We start from the raw sequence: 20926 nt of genomic DNA on the forward strand, positions 1-20926 counted from the left end.
AAACCTTCAGTCACAATCATTCCCTTCGGTAGCTTTATGCATGGAAATTCTAGGTCTTATGACTGCTGCATCGGACGCGATCCCCTTTGCTCGTTTTCACATGCGACCTCTTCAGCTCTGTATGCTGAATCAATGGTGCAAGGATTACACAAAGATATCTCAATTAATATCTTTAAAACCGATTGTACGACACTCTCTAACGTGGTGGACAGATCACCATCGTTTAATTCAGGGGGCTTCTTTTGTGCTTCCGACCTGGACTGTAATTTCAACAGATGCAAGTCTCACAGGTTGGGGAGCTGTGTGGGGATTTCTGACGGCACAAGGAGTTTGGGAATCTCAGGAGGTGAGATTACCGATCAATATTTTGGAACTCCGTGCAATTTTCAGAGCTCTTCAGTCTTGGCCTCTTCTAAAGAGAGAATCGTTCATTTGTTTTCAGACAGACAATGTCACAACTGTGGCATACATCAATCATCAAGGAGGGACTCACAGTCCTCTGGCTATGAAAGAAATATCTCGAATTTTGGTTTGGGCGGAATCCAGCTCCTGTCTAATCTCTGCGGTTCATATCCCAGGTATAGACAATTGGGAAGCGGATTATCTCAGTCGCCAAACGTTGCATCCGGGCGAATGGTCTCTTCACCCAGAGGTATTTCTTCAGATTGTTCAAATGTGGGAGCTTCCAGAGATAGATCTGATGGTGTCTCATCGAAACAAGAAACTTCCCAGGTATCTGTCCAGATCCCGGGATCCTCAGGCGGAAGCAGTGGATGCATTATCACTTCCTTGGAAGTATCATCCTGCCTATATCTTTCCGCCTCTAGTTCTTCTTCCAAGAGTAATCTCCAAGATTCTGAAGGAATGCTCGTTTGTTCTGCTGGTAGCTCCGGCATGGCCTCACAGGTTTTGGTATGCGGATCTTGTCCGGATGGCCTCTTGCCACTACGACCAGACCTTCTGTCGCAAGGTCCTTTTTTCCATCAGGATCTCAAATCCTTAAATTTAAAGGTATGGAGATTGAACGCTTGATTCTTGGTCAAAGAGGTTTCTCTGACTCTGTGATTAATACTATGTTACAGGCTCGTAAATCTGTATCTAGGAAGATATATTATAGAGTCTGGAAGACTTACATTTCTTGGTGTCTTTCTCATCATTTTTCCTGGCATTCTTTTAGAATTCCGAGAATTTTACAGTTTCTTCAGGATGGTTTGGATAAAGGTTTGTCTGCAAGTTCCTTGAAAGGACAAATCTCTGCTCTTTCTGTTCTTTTTCACAGAAAGATTGCTAATCTTCCTGATATTCATTGTTTCGTACAAGCTTTGGTTCGTATAAAACCTGTCATTAAGTCAATTTCTCCTCCTTGGAGTTTGAATTTGGTTCTGGGGGCTCTTCAAGCTCCTCAGTTTGAACCTATGCATTCATTGGACATTAAATAACTTTCTTGGAAAGTTTTGTTTCTTTTGGCCATCTCTTCTGCTAGAAGAGTTTCTGAATTATCTGCTCTTTCTTGTGAGTCTCCTTTTCTGATTTTTCATCAGAATAAGGCGGTGTTGCGAACTTCTTTTAAATTTTTACCGAAGGTTGTGAATTCTAGCAACATTAGTAGAGAAATTGTGGTTCCTTCATTATGTCCTAATCCTAAGAATTCTAAGGAGAAATCATTGCATTCTTTGGATGTAGTTAGAGCTTTGAAATATTATGTTGAAGCTACTAAGAATTTCCGAAAGACTTCAAGTCTATTTGTTATCTTTTCCGGTTCTAGGAAAGGTCAGAAGGCCTCTGCCATTTCTTTGTCATCTTGGTTAAAATCTTTAATTCATCATGCCTATGTCGAGTCGGGTAAAACTCCGCCTCATAGGATTACAGCTCATTCTACTAGGTCAGTTTCTACTTCCTGGGCGTTTAGGAATGAAGCTTCGGTTGATCAGATTTGCAAAGCAGCAACTTGGTCTTCTTTGCATACTTTTACTAAATTCTACCATTTTGATGTGTTTTCTTCTTCTGAAGCAGTTTTTGGTAGAAAAGTACTTCAGGCAGCTGTTTCAGTTTGATTCTTCTGCTTATAATTTCAGTTTTTTTCATTATAAAATTTAAACTTTATTTTGGGTGTGGATTATTTTCAGCGGAATTGGCTGTCTTTATTTTATCCCTCCCTCTCTAGTGACTCTTGCGTGGAAGATCCACATCTTGGGTAGTCATTATCCCATACGTCACTAGCTCATGGACTTTTGCTAATTACATGAAAGAAAACATAATTTATGTAAGAACTTATCTGATAAATTCATTTCTTTCATATTAGCAAGAGTCCATGAGGCCCACCCTTTTTGTGGTGGTTATGATTTTTTTGTATAAAGCACAATTATTCCAATTCCTTATTTTTTTTATGCTTTCGCACTTTTTTCTTATCACCCCACTTCTTGGCTATTCGTTAAACTGATTTGTGGGTGTGGTGAGGGGTGTATTTATAGGCATTTTGAGGTTTGGGAAACTTTGCCCCTCCTGGTAGGAATGTATATCCCATACGTCACTAGCTCATGGACTCTTGCTAATATGAAAGAAATGAATTTATCAGGTAAGTTCTTACATAAATTATGTTTTTCATGCTCTGAGGGTTTGTACTCAGTTGTCCATAGCGGGTTTATCATGTTCCAGTCTGTCAATGTCTACTCACTGGCTCGGAAAGGAACTCTGGGTTCCTTAGCCATGTCAGAGGTGACTCGGTTTGGTCTGTGGGCGGTGGCTCACAATTACTGTCTATTTACATCCACATTCTAGGAGTGGACATCTGGGAAGAGGACTTTCTGAGTAGACAGATTTTTCATCTGCAGGTGTTCTCCAGTTTAACCCCAAATGGGGGGCTGGAATTGGATTTGATAGCATTTCGGCATAACACCAAGCTTCCAAGGTACGGTTCAAGGTCAAGAGACACGACGGCCGCTCTGATAGATGTTATAGCAGTTCCTTGGGTTTTCAGGCTTGCATATCTGTTTCCTCCGTTTGCTCTTCTTCCACAAGGCTTTGCTCGTATAAAGCAGGAGAGAGCATTGGTAATTCTAATAGCTCCTTCGCGGCCTCGCAGGATATGGTATGCAGATCTAGTGGAAGATGTCATCTCCCCCACCGGGAAAACTTCCTCTAAGGAAGGACCTTCTGATTCAGGGTCTCTCCCTTCATCCAAATCTCATTTCTCTGAAGCTGACTGCTTGGAGTTTGAACGCTTAGTTTCTATCTAAGCATGGTTTTCCGAGTTGGTTGTTGAGTCTCACAAGCCTGTTACTTGGAAGATTTTCTATAAGATATGGCGTTAATATCTTTCATGGTGTGAATCTAAGGGTTACTCTTGGAGTAGAGTATGGGTCCTTAGGATTTTGTCTTTTCTTCAGGAAGGTCTGGAGAAAGGTTTATCAGTAAGTACCCTGAAGGGTCAAATTTCTGACTTATCTGTTTTGTTACATAAGCGTTTGGTGTATGTGCCAGACGTCCAATCTTTTTGTCAGGCCTTGGTCAGAATCAGGCCTGTATTTAAGTCGGTTGCTCCTCCTTGGAGCTTAAATCTTGTTCTTAGAGTTTTGATCTGGTTGATCCGTGAGATATTACTAAGTTATTAAGTTGTTTTCTTGGAAGTTTTTGTTTCCTTTGACTATCTCTTCTTATTGGAGAGTCTCTGACCTCTCAGTCTTGCATTTCAGTATGATTCACCATATCTTATTTTTCATGTTGATAAGGTGGTTTTTTCGTACTAAGTTAGGTTTTCTTCCTATGGTTGTTTCTAATAAGAATATTAATCAGGAGATTGTTGTTAGATCTCTGTCCTAAGCCTTCTTCTTACAAAAAACGTCTGTTGCACAATTTGGATGTTGTGCATGTTCTTAAATTATATCTGGTGGCGACTAAGGATTTTTACCACTCCTCTGCTCCTTTTATCTGTTTCTCTGGGAACCATAAAGGGCAGAAAGATTCTGCTTCTATTTTTCTTTTTGGTTGCGAAGTGTTATTCATCTTGCATATGAAACTGCTGGTAAGCAACCTCCTGAGAGAATTACGGTTCCTTTTCTTGGACTTTCAAAAATAAGGCTTCTATGGCACAAGTTTGCAAGGCTCCAACTTGGTCTTCTTTGCTTACTTTTTACAAATTTTACAAGTTTGATACTTTTGCCTCGGCCGAGGCTGCTTTTGGAAGAAAGGTTTTTCAAGCAGTGGTGCCTTCTGTTTAGCACAGTAAGCGTCAGTCCAGGCAGCATTCAATTCTCACCGTTCCAATAGTGGAAATGAACCTGCCAAATCGTCATCCACAATCCTCCTATAGCAACGGAATGCCGTAGCAGAGGCGGCATCAAGCCACAAAAGCTTGCATGCAGAAAACACATAGGAGCAGGCACTGCACAGGGATACCAGTATTGTAAAATAATCCAAGTTTAATGGGTATGTTAAAAAAAACAGCAACACACGCTGTAAGCACATAAAAAAAGCCAGAGATGGGCAGACAGACAAACAGACACAGGCACTGACGCGTTTCGCGCCCCCTAGAGGCACTTATTCATAGACACAATGGTTGTACTGAACATAACCTATTTAAAGGGGTAACCTGCAAATGATAGGCTATAGCTTAATGTTAAGCACCAATTGATTCTGCCAAATCAACAGGTTAGACCTCCCCTGATAGGGACGCTCAGATACAAGCAAAAATTCAATAAAAGAAAACAGATCCTAAATATTACAACTCACATTATTTAGACATAAGATACATAATTTACAATGTTATCAAAACTGTCAATTCATACAAAAACTAACCACAAAATTAATTCTTTACCATCAAAAATATATATATATATTGATTCTTATGCATATCTCAGAGCCACAATATATAATAGTTTGTTTACAGTGAAGTATAAGTGAGCTTAATTATCAATAAAATAATTGATGTCACACTCCCGATTCATGCCCATAGGAGAACATGTTTTTAATGTTAGCATCCAAAATAGCCCTTTTTTTCCCTAATGGGGGTGGTTGCTATGTCAATAATTTTAATAGTCATATTTGCTATATTAGTAAAATGATATCCATTAAAATGATTAGCCACCGCCGAGTCCTTATTATAGTACCTTCTGTTTAGGTCTGCTTGTCTTGTCCCTCCCTATTCATCTGTGTCCTCTAGCTTGTGTATTGGTTCCCAACAGTAATTAGATGAACCCGTGGACTCACCATATTTTAGGAAGAAAACTAAATTTATGCTTACCTGATAAATTTATTTCTTCCAGATATGGTGAGTCCACAGACCAGCCCTTTTGTTTTCAAGACTGTTTATTTTGTTTAAACCTCAGACACTTCCGCACCTTGTGTTACTCTTTTTTCTCCATTTCCTTTCGGTCGAATGACTGGGGGTTGTGGGGTAAGGGAGTGATACTTAACAGTTTGACTGTGGTGCTCTTTGCCTCCTTCTACTTGCCAGGAGTGGTATTCCCAACAGTAATTAGATGAACCTGTGGACTCCCCATATCTGGAAGAAATAAATTTATCAGGTAAACATACATTTTGTTATATGTGTGTGTGTATATGAGTATGTATGTATGTATGTATATATATATATATGTGTGTGTGTGTATATATATATATGTGTGTGTGTGTGTGTGTGTGTGTGTGAGTATGTGTGTGCTTGTATGAGTATGTGTGCATGTATGAGTATGTGTGCATGTACGTGTATATATATATATATATATATATATATGTGTGTGTGTGTGTGTGTGTATGTATGTTTGTGTGTGTGTATGTATATATATATATATATATATATATATATATATATGTGTGTGTGTGTGTGTGTGTATATGTATTGAGTTAAAGGGAAAGTAAAGTCAAAATTAAATTTTACAATTCAGATAGAACATGCTGTTTTAAACAAGTTTCCAATTTACTTCAATTATCTGATTTGCTTTGTTTGCATGGTATCCTTTGTTGAAAAACATGCAACATACTAGCTAAGCTTGGGAGCAGCAATGCGCTACTGGGAGCTAGCAGGTGATTGGTGGCTGCACATATATCTATATTTTGATTGGCTCTCCTGATTTATTTGGCTAGCTCCCAGTAGTGCATTGCTGCCCATTCAGCGAAGAAGTACCAAAGAATGAATCAAATTTGATAATAGAAGTAAATGGGAAGTTGTTTAAAATTGTATAAGTATCTGAGTCATGAAAGAAAAATTTGGGGTTTCATGTTCCTTTAGGTGTTGAAAAATTGTGTTTTTCTCTGTTACTTAAAGGGCCATAATACCCAAATGTTTAAACACTTGAAAGTGATGCAGCATAGCTGTAAAAAGCTGACTAGAAAATATCACCTGAAAATCTCTATGTAAAAAAGAAAGATATTTTACCTCAAAAGTTCCTCAGTAGCCACATCCCATTGTAAAGGACTTCTAAACAGCAAATCAGTATGTCTGTCCCGGGATTGAGCCTCGTGAACACTCATCTTATTTCCCCATTCAGTGAAAGGAAGTTTACAATGAAAGCTCAAGAGAGTTAAGTGAAATCTCATGAGATCACAGTAAAATAGTTCATGACCTCAGCACTGTTGATGCTGATTGGCTGCTGTTCATTTCTTCTTTTTTTTTTTACCTGCAGCTGGGAGCAGCTGAGTATAACTTTTTACACAGAACTTACTCTGCTGAGCTGAGGAAATTGTGAGGTAAAATATCTTCCTTTTTTACATAGAGATGCTCAGGTGATATTTTCCTGTCAGCTTTTTACAGTTATACTGCATCAGTTTCAAGTGATTTAGCATATGAGTATTATGTGTTTTTAATACTAAAAAATGATTGGACGAACCTATAGCAAAAAACACTGCACCAATGTTTGATACACACACACACACACACATATATATATATATATATATATATATATATATATATATATATGATCTGCTGTCTCGCCAGACTTAACCCAACAGTATAACAGTAAAAACCTGATAATTCCAATTTCTGTTGTTTTGGTATGGAGTAACATATTATAAGAATATGTAGCGAATAGCCCTTAAAAAAGGTTAAACATCATACTGTGTCACATAAAAATATTTAATTATACATAAATATAAATGCAAAAAACACAAATATCAATACAGCCTATGCAGGTACCTCTAAGAAACTAAGTGCCCGTACTAATAGCTCAGTTCAAATAAAGTTCCATAAGCTGTTCCTTAGAGAGAAACTTTTACCTTGCGGTTTCACGGGTGGCGCTTGGAGGCCAGCTGTTCCGATTAGTAGAAGTGTGTCACAATTGACCGAGTAAGCCCGAGGTAAAATCAAAACACCTTTTTTGTTTCACATTAAAATCATACAGACACATTGATCCAAATGTCCTTAGAGCGGGCAAAATCCTATCCTTGAAATCCAGAGATGACTAAATTCAGTGGATGTCCAGGAAATCAGTATCCTCATCTCGGTACCTGCAAAACTGACCTGTGGAATAAAATTGCAAACAAAAACTAAAGCAACACTGATAAACAAATATAAAAACTGAGGTAAAACACTCACCAGATAGTCCAATAGACACCCTACGCATTTCAACCTGATTGGGTCTTTCTCAAGGCTCTTTTCCAGTTAGTGTTTTAACCTTAGTTTTGATATTTGTTTAAAACAAATAATCAAACCATTTAAAAAAAAAAAAAAACAATAAACAACACCAGAACAGTGGATCATGATTCAAGTTGAAGGGTTCAGGAGTAATTTCCATAAGGAAAAGCGAAAGCTGATTCACTGGATAGACTGCAAACAGGGGTGATGAGTTCAAATACAGTAACGGAATTTATGAATGTCTGACCTCTGTGTAAGGCTGTGTTGAGTATTACTTAAAGGAACATTATATTTTTAAATTAATTCTTTAAAAAATATTCCTTGTATTGCATATGATCTGCCATCAACATGAATATTTCACGGTGAGTTAAAATTTGCCATTTTGTTAGAATAACATGCATTGGTTTGCATTCTCTTGACACATCCCTTGCAGAGCTATTTGAATGTTTTTGCATCTTATTTTCTTTCCTCTGATCAATTAGGGACAGATATAAACAAGCTTGTACACATATCAAACAATCACTGTGCAGGATAGAGAATTGTAAGGGTTCTGCATTCCACAAAATGCACTACAGCTTTAAAGCTTTATAATTATGCATATGTAAACATTTTGGGCCAGATTAGGAGTGGCGAGCTAGCAATTATGTGCTAGCAATAAGGAGTTTATTGAGTCTGCGCTCGTTTGGTGTTGTGCTCATATTACAAGTTGAAAGTACATGTGATCGCTTGGGCGCAATTGAAGTTAACACTCGTTAGGATAGTGCGTCCTCAGAGATCTGGTTAACTGTTTGCAAAACAACATTTCGGCTTTTTGCGCACATCGGGTTAGCGTGCAAGCAAAATATTTTTACTTTCCACTTCTAAGCTAGCTGGGCATTTTAGTCAGTATCTATGTTTCCATATTTCTGTTATGTACTCTTCTTATGTTTTAATGTTTCTCATGAGAATAATTTAATATGCAGTGTCAAAGCCATTTATAGTATTTTTAAGTATCATAAGAATCTGTATAAAAATTAAATAATTCCTCTTTCTTTTCCCCTCTCTTTTTTATTTTTTAATAAATTTAGACTGGGAGGAATACCTGTAGGAGTGGTTGCCGTAGAAACAAGGACTGTAGAATTGAGTATACCTGCTGATCCTGCAAACTTGGATTCTGAAGCTAAGGTTGGTTTATATGAATGTAACAAGAGATATACTGGCAAAGTAATTTATGGACTAGATTACATTTTGCAACTGAACTCAAACTGGGCTGGATGCCTCTGTATTCAAAATAAATCACATTTTATAATGCATTAGCTAAACTGTTTATTTTCATGTTTTAACACAGAGATTCAAGCCATTATAATTATATTGCATTTAATTCTAATCATTGCAAGAGCATTAACTTTCAATAGTATTCTCTGCATGGTTTAATGGTGGGTCTCAGTTCATGAAAAATATATACTAAAACAGCTGATCATTATCTAGCACATATTTAGTAAGCAATCAGTAATGTTTCTAAGAAATTCATTACATTTACAGATTTGCGCACATTACTTTTAACATTTTTATTTAAATAAATCATTTAATTCAGATTACTTTAAAAACTGGTTATTTATATTGATCACAATTACTGTATCAGTTATTTTGATCTTAATATTATTTTTTCCATTTTTTTTAAATATAGTATGTTTAATAGATATTGTAAGTATTTCTTTTGTATAATGAGGAGAGTCCATGAGTGTCCATACTATGTGGGATATACTTCCTGCCAGCAGGTGGAAATCAAGAACCCTCACAAGAGGTTTCAATCCTTCCTAACTCCTCTCCCCAGTTAGTTCTTGGCCTCTGAGGTGAGAGGTTGAGTATAGTACTCTGCTATCATGATTTCGTTATTTTCTGTTATATTGGGAGCTCAGACCTGACTTGAGACCCTATCCCCCTCTTTCAGTTTTCACTAGAAGATTTAAAATGGATACTGAAACAGAGGTTGAGGATAACCTCTCTTATGGCATTGTCAGTACCCTCACGGGTAAATCTTTCAGCCATAACTGCCCTTTAGGGTTGCGGGGACCCCATCCGTCAGCCTCCACCAAAGGGGATATAGGTATATCCGATCGTATCCTCTGCAGTTTTTATACTTGCACTGGATAAGCACTCTACTGCATCAGCGTTTCTGTGAGGGGGAAAGGCCTCTACAAGCTGGTAAGATTAGTGGAGCGGTTCTGCTGTCAAGTTAAGTGACCCAGACACCACATATAGCCCATTCACTATCACTGTTATCATATGCTATAGATACCATATAGTCTGGGGTTTTCCATCTCTTACACTGGGTACTTTACCTATGTGTTTAACACAAAAATAATAATATTTGGGCTCCAAAATTTCCAGTATCATTCTCCACACTCCTCTTAGCGGCTCTATTATATTTTTTACCACAAAAATCTAAATTTTATATTGTTTTTGTAAATATGTTACTGTAAATTGCACTCTACAATGAGCAGTTCTCTTCCTTTTCATAGCGGTTAGGTTGGGGATCAATGATGGATCAATTGCATAACGTTTTTTAGTTTTTATTTTCAAAATCTGAAAGATCTTTATAGTCCTGATATTTTTTGGACTTGGCCCTTGTCATTGTTTACATTGAAAAGGAACCCTTGCTGTTTTGTAAAAAGTATGGTTTGTAATTGAGCAAATTCTGTTATTAAATAACTGGTTTAGGCCATTTCCAGAAGTTTGGAATCCTACATTACAGATTTTGCTTTTTGGCCTCAATAGGGAGCGTAGGATAAAGCACAATTTTACACACACAAAAGGAATGCTTAACGTCCCTTTAACCCCTTAATGACAACTGACGTACCAGGTACGTCCTGCAAAAACTTGCAGTTAGTGACAATGGACGTACCTGGTACGTCAGTTGTCTTAGAGAGTGCTGGAAGCGATCGCAATCGCTTCCAGCAGCTCTCAGGGTATTGCAGTGATGCCTCGATATTGAGGCATCCTGCAATACCCTTTAGAAAGCATCCGATGCAGAGAGAGCCACTCTGTGGCCCTCTCTGCACCGGTAGCGATGCGGCCGTTCGTTGGTGGGTGGGAGCTTACAGGGAGGAGGGTGGGCGGCCCATCGCTACCCGGCATCCGGTTCCTTTAAGTGCATTGTGCACGCCGGATGCCGGGAGCGTGCGGGGGGCTGCGTGCACGCGTGCGCGTGCGTGTGCGTGTGTGTGCGCGCGCAGCAATCACTGCCACTGCCACCAATGAACTTTGGTAAGAGGGAGGGGGGCAGAATTTTTTAAATAAAGGATCAAAGGATCAGGATCTGGATCTGGTGGGGGGGGGTGGGGGGGGGGTGTTGGGGGCAGCTACACTACAGAAAAAATAAAAATAAAACATGCAAAAACACTTTACTTTTTGGGGAAAACTGGGTACTGGCAGACAGCTGCCAGTACCCAAGATGGTGGCAATTAGGTAGGTGGGGAGGGTTAGAGAGGTGTTTGGGGGGGGATCAGGGAGGTTGGGGGTTAAGGCAGGGGTCCATCACAGCTGAATAATTAAAAAAACAAAAAACAAAAAAAAACACCTTTTATTTTAGTACTGGCAGACTTTCTGCCAGTACTTAAGATGGCGGGGACATTTGTGGGGTGGGGGAGGGAAGAGAGCTGTCTGGGAGGGATCAGGGGGTGGGATGTGTCAGGTGGGAGGCTAATCTCTACACTAAAGCTAAAATTAACCCTGCAAGCTCTCTACAAGCTACCTAATTAACCCCTTCACTGCTGGGCTTAATACAAGTGTGGTGCGCAGCAGCATTTAGCGGCCTCCTAATTGCCAAAAAGCAACGCCAAAGCCATATATGTCTGCTATTTATGAACAAAGGAGATCCCAGAGAAGCATTTACAACCATTTGTGCCATAATTGCACAAGCTGTTTGTAAATAATTTAAGTGAGAAACCTAAAATTGTGAAAAATGTCACTTTTTTTTTTATTTGCTCGCATTTGGCGGTGAAATGGTGGCATGAAATATACCAAAATGGGCCTAGATCAATACTTTGGGTTGTCTACTACACTACACTAAAGCTAAAATTAACACTACAAGCTCCCTACAAGCTCCCTAATTAACCCCTTCACTGCTGGGCATAATACACGTGTGGTGCGCAGCTGCATTTAGCGGCCTTCTAATTACCAAAAAGCAACGCCAAAGCCATATATGTCTGCTATTTCTGAACAAAGGGGATCCCAGAGAAGCATTTACAACCATTTGTGCCATAATTGCACAAACTGTTTGTAAATAATTTCAGTGAGAAACCTAAAGTTTGTGACAACATTTGTGAAAAAGTGAACAATTTTTTTTATTTGCTCGCATTTGGCAGTGAAATGGTGGCATGAAATATACCAAAATGGGCATAAATCAATACTTTGGGTTGTCTTCTAAAAAAAAATATATACATGTCAAGGGATATTCAGGGATTCCGGACAGATATCAGTGTTCCAATGTAACTAGCGCTAATTTTGAAAAAAAGTGGTTTGGAAATAGCAAAGTTCTACTTGTACTTATTGCCCTATAACTTGCAAAAAAAGCAAACAACATGTAACCATTGGGTATTTCTAAACTCAGGACAAAATTTAGAAACTATTTAGCATGGGTGTTTTTTGGTGGTTGTAGATGTGTAACAGATTTTGGAGGTCAAAGTTAGAAAAAGTGTGTTTTTTTCCATTTTTTCCTCATATTTTATATATTTTTTATATTAAATTATAAGATGTGATGAAAAAAATGGTATCTTTAGAAAGTCCATTTAATGGCGAGAAAAACGGTATATAATATGTGTGGGTACAGTAAATGAGTAAGAGGAAAATTACAGCTAAACACAAACACTGCAGAAATGTAAAAATAGCCATTGTCATTAAGGGTAAGAAAACTGAAAAATGGTCCGGTCATTAAGGGGTTAAATATATAGTACCACTGACCCTAGTTGCAAAGGCAGACAAAGCATCCTCTTAATAGACTTCTATAAGATTAACAGTAAAATGAGAAATCTTGAAAGGGATAATTTTTAGGCCTGTGCATTCGGCAGCTTCATTAGCTGCCAAATGCAGAAGGAGTTGGCCACTCTCTTTTCGGAGACGGATTTCTTCTTGTAGATTTGCACAGTTCTTAATGTGTTGAAGAAGAAATCCGGCTCCGAAAAGAGCAAAAAGCCACGAGCAGCCACCTTCTTTCACATTTGTCAGCTAACGAAGCTGCCGAATGTACAGGCCTAATAATAATAATAATAATAACTAGCTAGTTCATATTAAAAAAAAACAAAAAACCTAAAGGAACAATTTCCCATACATTTTTTACTCTTCATCTGATATAACAAGTCGTTTTTACAGTGCACTGTCCCTTTAAATTCAGCTCCAGCGCAGCAGTTCACTACTGGGAGCTAGATGAACATATCTGGTGAGCCAATAACAAGAGATTAATGTGTGCAACCACCTATTACCAGCTTGCTTCCTGTATTGAGGGATATATACATATTCTTTTTGAACAAAGGATATCAAGAGAAGAAAGTACATTTTCAAAAGTCTTAAAATGACGTGCTCTATCTAAATTATGCAATTTTAATTTTGACTTTCCTATCCTTTTAAAATACCATTAAATACAGTAGAATTGCATAATTAAAAAGTGGATAAGATGATACAATATCACTTACTCTGAATTTTAAATGAGCAGATGATTATTTTTATCTAAAAAATGTATTTCCTTTAATTTGACGACCCCTGTCACGTGTGTCAGCCATCAGCCAATCACAGACTCATATACTTATACACTGTGAACTCTTGCACATGCTCAGTAGGATCTGGTGCCTCAAAAAGTGTGCATATAAAAAAAAGACTGTGCACAATTTGATAATGGAAGTAGATTTGAAAGTCTCTTAAAACTGCATGTTCTATCTGAATCATGATAGTCTTAAAATGAAGTGTCTGAAAGTGACATGCAAGTTTAAATTTGAGTTTCCTATCCATATAAGTCACTAACCTGTTCTCAGGCCTCACTAACAGGCCACATTTTGAGGATATCTGAACTGGAGCACAGGTGAAACAATCAGCTGATTAGTAAACCTGGTTATTTTACCTGCTCTCATCCAAGGTAATCCTGAAATCCTGGACTGTTGGGGACGCCTGAGGACAGGTTTGAAAACCAGTGCTTTAAAGGGACAGTACACACCAGTTTTCATATAACTGCATGCAATAGACACTACTATAAAGAAGAATATGCACAGATACTGATTTAAAAATCCAGTATAAAACCTTTTTAAAAACGTACTTAGAAGCTCCCAGTTTATCACTGTTGATGAGATTAGACTGGGACACCCATTGAAAGGGGCTGGGAAAGCATAAAAGGCAGACCCCCCCCCCTCCCCTGCATATGAAAAGACCCACTACACAACCAGGAGTATGTAGACATTAGTATGCATCTAAAACTTTGGGGCTTGGTTAGGAGTCTGATAATCAGCACAATGTAATTTAAAAATAAGCAAAACTACACAGTGTTACAAAAACACTCCAAGATGGGCTACATAAATGGCTCATTTACAAAACATTTATGCAAAGAAAAATCTAGTGTACAATGTCCCTTTAAGGTTACACTTCCGAAGAAAACATGGACAGACATGATGAACCTCCATATTTGTCATGACAATTTATATATTTCATTATAATATGCACTACAATAAAAAGCTTACATAAATTACATCTAAAGTAATAATGGCTAAACATCAACAGGTCACAAAATAATTATATATATACACATCAATGGTACTATATCTATTATAAATACACTAGTGTGGAAAAATAACACTTTTTTTAAAAAAACAACAACATTTTTTCAATATGATATTGGTTTCATTCTGCTGTATTATTATAAAATGAGTTTATCACTTTCTTTGACAGATAATTCAACAAGCCGGTCAGGTGTGGTTCCCAGATTCTGCATTTAAGACCGCACAAGCAATTAAGGACTTCAATAGGGAAGGACTTCCACTTATGGTGTTTGCCAACTGGAGAGGTTTTTCTGGAGGAATGAAAGGTAATAAGAATTAGTTGAAATTAAATTAAATCTTCTATTGTGAATACAAAAGAACATGAAACAAAAATAAGTGTGCATGTATATATATATATATATATATATATATATACTGTATATATATATATATATATATACACACACACACTCAGATGAACTACATACTTGTTTCTTGAATAAATATGAAACCCAGCAGAAAATAAATGAAAGAAGAAAAACAAAAAAATTCTAACTTTTATAGATATAATATAACAATAAATATTTTTTCTAATAATGCAATACAATATTAACACAGTTAAAACTAAGTTACAGATTTATGAAGAGGCAAGTTCCCCTATCGTTTGCAGGTTAATGCATTTGAGCTGGCTGCAACTGATATTTATGAAGCAGCAATGTAAATAGCTGCTTCTTAGCTTGGCAGATGAAAATCACCCTGGACTGATTTGACCGGGGTGATTTACAAGCCCTGCTCTCATGCAATTGGTTGATTGAGTGCAGGGGGTGGCATTGCATGAACGGATGCTCTTGCCATGAAAAATATCGCAATTTTCGATCTCTCGCAGGCTTGGGTTGCCACTGTCCCTTAAAATACAGAACACTTATAAGGGTTTAAACTCTGCAGTTAACTCCAGAAATATTAGCTACTACAATAGGATTACTGCCTAGCTTGTCCTCAGCAGGGTGGGAATAGTGATTGGATTCTATAAGCTTCTGATTGGTTCACTGGCTGCACCCTGTTCAGAAAAGCAATGCATTGTGGATTCTGAATGGGCCTTTTAATTATGTGTTTAACCCCTTTGTTGTGGGGTTACAAGCAGTCACTTGGGTATTCAATGATAAATTGATCTATCAAATTAGAGAATTATATTATTGCATTAACCTGTCCCTTTAAAGGGACATACAACTGCATGCAAAAAAAATCTTTGTCAGAGCATTTTATTGTTGCACTATTACTTGCCTTTGACTATGTGTTTAACCCCTGCAAAAGTTAAGGCAAGCTCCACAGTGGCAATTCTCTACTGGGATCTAGCCGAACACATCTTGTGAGCCAATGACAAAAGTCATGTGTGCTGTGCATAGCTGCCAATCACTTGCTAGCTCCCAGTAGTGCATTGCTGCCCCTAAGCACACCTAGATATGCTTTTCAACAAAGGAAGCAAAACAGAATTAAACTGCAAAGTCTCTTACAATTCCATACTTTATCTAAACCACAAAAGTTATTTTGGGCCTATATAAATGACAAATAATTTCTTGTGGAATTTTGATACAAAGAAATCTGTATTGCTTTATTCAAGTAAAGTCCACTTTATTACATGGATCACAGACATACCTCCTTGTTTTAACATTTTGAAGGGAAAAAAAGAACATTAATGCTGGTTGTGGGAACAAAACACCTTGATTTTCATAAAGGACAGATCTTTTATACCCATTATTCTGTGTACAGAAGCATGATAGCATGTTATAAGTGTGGCTTGTCAGTCTTGGAAAACCTTTGGGTGTTGCTTAGCCGTTTTGGTTTCAGTACTGGAAGCGGATTATGCAGGAAGGCAAAATAAACAATTATACCACCCCTCAGCGCACACAAACACACCACCAGGAGCCAATTGCACTGTGGGTAAAATGACTCCAAAATTGTGTGTAATGAGTAGGAAAAGATTAGAGACAGCTCTGGCTATGCTGAAAATTGACATTAGTGGAGGGGAAAAAAAAAACCTCTTTACTACTCGGGCTGGGAGGTCTAATTCAGGCAAGGGAAAAAAAAAACAACATATCAAGCCTGTGTTCAGCGAGATTCTCCAATGAGTTGTCTTTGGCCGGAAGGCTATTCAGCATAATGTAAAATTAAATTATAAAAACCAAGTGAATATTTAGATGAAAGAACCATTTGGAAGCAGTTTATTTAGACGAAGCACCAATGACCCACAACAGTAAGACATCAAGCGTGAAATTTACTAGAAATTAGCAGTAGGCCCTAGACTCAGCACGAACAGTCTGCATGGATGTAAATCCCTCTAAAATTAACCCATTTACTGCTGAGTTTTTTTAAATACAACGACCACAATAACCTGGAAAGTGTTGTGAGTGTCTATAAAAAGTCATATGTTATCTGCACTTTTCAGATTACATTTGTGTCCTTTTATATGTAGTTCAGGGGCAAGGAAGATGCAAGGTCTCAGGTTCGAATCCACTTAAGAGTCAAACCTTTATATGTTGCAGGCCATTCTCCTATAATTCTGCACCATACAATTTATGTTGCAAGGTAGAAGGTTCAGGAGAAAGAGTAATTGATTAATGGATTAGACTTCCAAAAGATGTGGTAAGAACAAAGACTGTAACGGTATTCAAGAATATCAGCAGACTCCATGGACTTTTTGGTTCTTACATTGAAATCTATGTGTATATATTAGTATATTAGTAATATTATTTACTATCACTATATTAAGTGATAGTAAATGTCATGTATGCTGACAGTAGATCCTGAAACTCAGTAGTTTTATATATATATTTATAAAAGGTTATTGGAGATGTGCAAAAACCTTTTATTTATTATGATGTATAAGTTTTATTATCCCCGCCCTCTACAAAACTTTTTTTTTGCTTGAGGTGATATTTTCACCTCTTATCCCATCATCGTTCATGCCATGTGGCTTTTTTTTTTCTTTTTAAAAAAATAAATATTTAAATGTATTTGTTCTTGTTAAGCCATAAAATAGATCAAGAATTAAAGCTTAAAGGGTTAGTAAAATATGCTATAGTGCTTTTTCAAACTGCATTACATTATATCTATTTGTCTGTCTATCTATATACACTATAAAGTTAGTGTCTTCAGGTGCTGCACCGACTGCCCTCACACAAACGCTTGCCTCTCATAAAATATTTTTCCAATGAAATCTGTTGTGCAAATGAGATTAATGCACAGTAATACAGTTTGTGCATTACCAAACACATTTACAGTGTGTAATTAATTATCATTGGCGCCAATGGAATGATGATTTTACTTAACCCTTTAGTGACCGGGCATTTCCGACAAAAACTTGTCCAAAAGATCAGATAAGTTTTAGCATAAATAGAGCCTTGTTTTTTTTTTATTTATCTATAAAAACTATATATTTTTTAGTAGACATCCCAAGGTATTGATCTTGGCCCATTTTGGTATATTTCATGCCACCGTTTCGCTGCCAAATGCAATTATATATAAAAAAAAAAAAAAACTTTAACAAACTTTGGGGTTTTCACTGAAATTATTTAAATACTGCGTATTTAAGACAAATGGTTGTGAAAGCTTCTCTGAAATCCCCTTTGTTCAGAAATAGCAGACATCTAATGGCTTTAACATTGCTTTTGGGTAATTAGAAGGCCGCTAATTGCAGCTGCAGACCACACTTCTGAAATTCCTGGCAGTGAAGGGGAGATTACCCTCCCACCTGATACCTCCCACCTCCTAATCCTTACCTGATCTCTCCTAAACAGCTCTCTTCCCTTCCTCACCCAGACTGATCACCACCATCTTTTCCCTTCCTCACCCCCACTGATCACCACCATCTTAGGTACTGGCAGACAGTCTGCCAATGAGAAATTTTAGTGTTTTTTTTTTTATTTTTTCCTGCAGTGTAGGATTCCCCCCCTTTAGCCTCCAACCTCCCTGATCCCTCCCAAACAGCTCTCTAACCCTCCCTCCTCTAACTACTGTCCACCATCTTAGGTACTGGCTACCCAGTTTATATTAATTTATGGGGGTTTCTACTTATTTTTTAAAAATAAACACCCACCCTCTTCCCTTCCAAGCAATCTTTTATTGCCCCCCCCCTCTCTAATAATTATTTTCTCACTCACACTCTCAGTATGGAAATCTTTTCCTGCAGTGTAGTTTAGCAGATCCGCCTGTTCCTGCCCTCCTCCAGCAATAGGCCCCCCGCCCACCTCCCTCCTGACCTTCCCACACCACTAACGATCGGCACCACCGCTACCCGATGCAGAGAGGAACACAGAGTGTTTCTTTCTGCATTGGTTTCTCTGCACTGCTATTTCTGCATTGCCCCACTGTTAGTGAGATTGTGGCAGAGAGAGGCTCAGGACAGTAGTACCGTTCAGGGTAGGGCGTTGGTCCTTAATGGCAAAAAACGACTGCCGTTAATGGGTTAAGTATTTTACACTCCCAAGCACAAAATGAGAGGACCTGGGCAGCTCAGTCAAATAAAAGCTGTTGACATCAGCAGTAACAGCATCTTCAAAGTGCACCTACGCCAGAGTCTTATGCAAACATGGTTTCTACCTAGGCAGCCTTCCGTGATTGGCCTTCATTATAATGAGTCGCACGGAGGGCTTGGAACTATATACAAATTCAAGTTGGAAATGAACACATATGCATAGAAAATTAAACAGGAAGGTTATTTTAAAGGGACAGTCAACACCAGAATTTTTGTTGTTTTAAAAGATAGATAATTCCTTAATTCCAATTCCCCAGTTTTGCATAACCAACACAGTTATAATAATACATGTTTTACCTCTGTAATTACCTTTTATCTAAGCCTCAGCAGACTGCCCCCTTATTTCAGTTCTTTTGACAGACTTGCATTTTAGCCAATCAGAGCTGTCTCCATAGTAAATTCACGTGCATGAGCTCAATGTTATCTATATGAAACACGTGAACTAATGCCCTCTAGTGGTGAAAAACTATCAAAATGCATTTAGATTAGAGGCGGCCATCAAGGTCTTAGAAATTAGCGTATGAACCTCCTAGGTTTAGCTTTCAACTAAGAATACCAAGAGAACAAAGCAAAATTGGTGATAAATGTAAATTGGAAAGTTGTTTAAAATTACATGCCCTATTTGATACATGAACTTTTTTTTTACTTGACTGTCCCTTTAAATATACAACTTTATCCCTTTAATTGCTGATATATAATAGTAATACATAAGAAAAATATATTTAACCACTCCAATCACAGCCTCTATCTACATAAACGTTTTTGAAAATGTTATACTTTTAATGTTTTCCTGTTAATTGGTATACTACCAGCAGGAATGCAAATACCTAACAATTAAAAAGTGTATACCTATTAAGCTTATCAGCTATTAATACTTACCCATTAGCGAAACTTGGATAACTAGAATAACTTTTTTTTTAATAATATATTTTGCTTTCTTATTAAAGTGCTCATTGCAGGGAACTCTGTTCTCATGAAATAACGATAATTGTTCTATAGATTCAACTGGTATGTATACTAAAGTAAATAATAGAATTACCAGCAAACACATTTTGATCGATGTAGCGTTTATAAACTGATAGGGCAAAAAGGGGCCCGTTAAAGGGATATTTGCTAAAATATTTTCTATTGTGTGTATAACAGGGCATCATTTGTTCATTTCAATTTTGTTTTCTGCCTGAAATTTTTTTAAATTAATGCTCACTTTTTAAATAAATCTCCATTTATAATGTTCCTTTAAAGGACTTGTAAATACAGTATATTTACACAATCAACAAATGCATAATACAAAAGACAATGCATACCTCCCAACATTTCAAAATTCAAAAGAGGGACACCCCCCCCCCTCCCCCGCGGCAAAAGATTTGAAATGTGGTGGGCAGGGCTTAAACAATCATAAGATTAAAGTAATATAAATAAAATTCTAAATGAAGTCATATATTTTAATACACTTAGGCAGCAAATCAAACACAAGCTCAAACCACTGGTATGGCTATGTGAGCTATGTATTTAATTAGCCTTTGCAAAGACATTGCTAAAAAAATTTATTTTAATAATAAATTCTTTAAAACTGCTCTCTGCATTCCCCATTAATATTCTAGATTCTGGCCTTTAAGGCCAGCAAAAATGCACAGTAGCACACTACATAGCATACACTTACACATGCAGATACACACACACACTACATAGCATACACTTACACATGCAGATACACACACACTACATAGCATACACTTATGCATGCAGATACACACACTACATAGCATACACTTACACATGCAGATACACACACACTACATAGAATACACTTATACATGCAGATACACACACTACATAGCATACACTTACACATGCAGATACACACACACTACATAGCATACACTTATGCATGCAGATACACACACTACATAGCATACACTTACACATGCAGATACACACACACTACATAGAATACACTTACACATGCAGATACACACACACTACATAGCATACACTTATACATGCAGATACACACACTACATAGCATACACTTATACATGCAGATGCACACACTACATAGCATACACTTACACATGCAGATACACACACACTACATAGCATACACTTATA

General features: G+C 37.4%; 1 protein-coding gene across 1 annotated transcript in view; it reads left to right on the forward strand.

Moving 5' to 3' along the window:
• Nucleotides 1-20926, forward strand: part of ACACA (acetyl-CoA carboxylase alpha) — a 1007059-nt gene that overhangs the window by 872249 nt on the left and 113884 nt on the right. Inside the window, exons 49-50 of the mRNA XM_053706820.1 lie at nt 8635-8731; nt 14477-14612. Coding sequence (XP_053562795.1) covers nt 8635-8731; nt 14477-14612 — 233 coding nt within the window. The remainder of the gene's footprint in view (nt 1-8634; nt 8732-14476; nt 14613-20926) is intronic.

The sequence above is a fragment of the Bombina bombina genome, chromosome 3, assembly GCF_027579735.1.
Source record: "Bombina bombina isolate aBomBom1 chromosome 3, aBomBom1.pri, whole genome shotgun sequence".
Taxonomy (NCBI): Eukaryota; Metazoa; Chordata; class Amphibia; order Anura; family Bombinatoridae; genus Bombina; species Bombina bombina.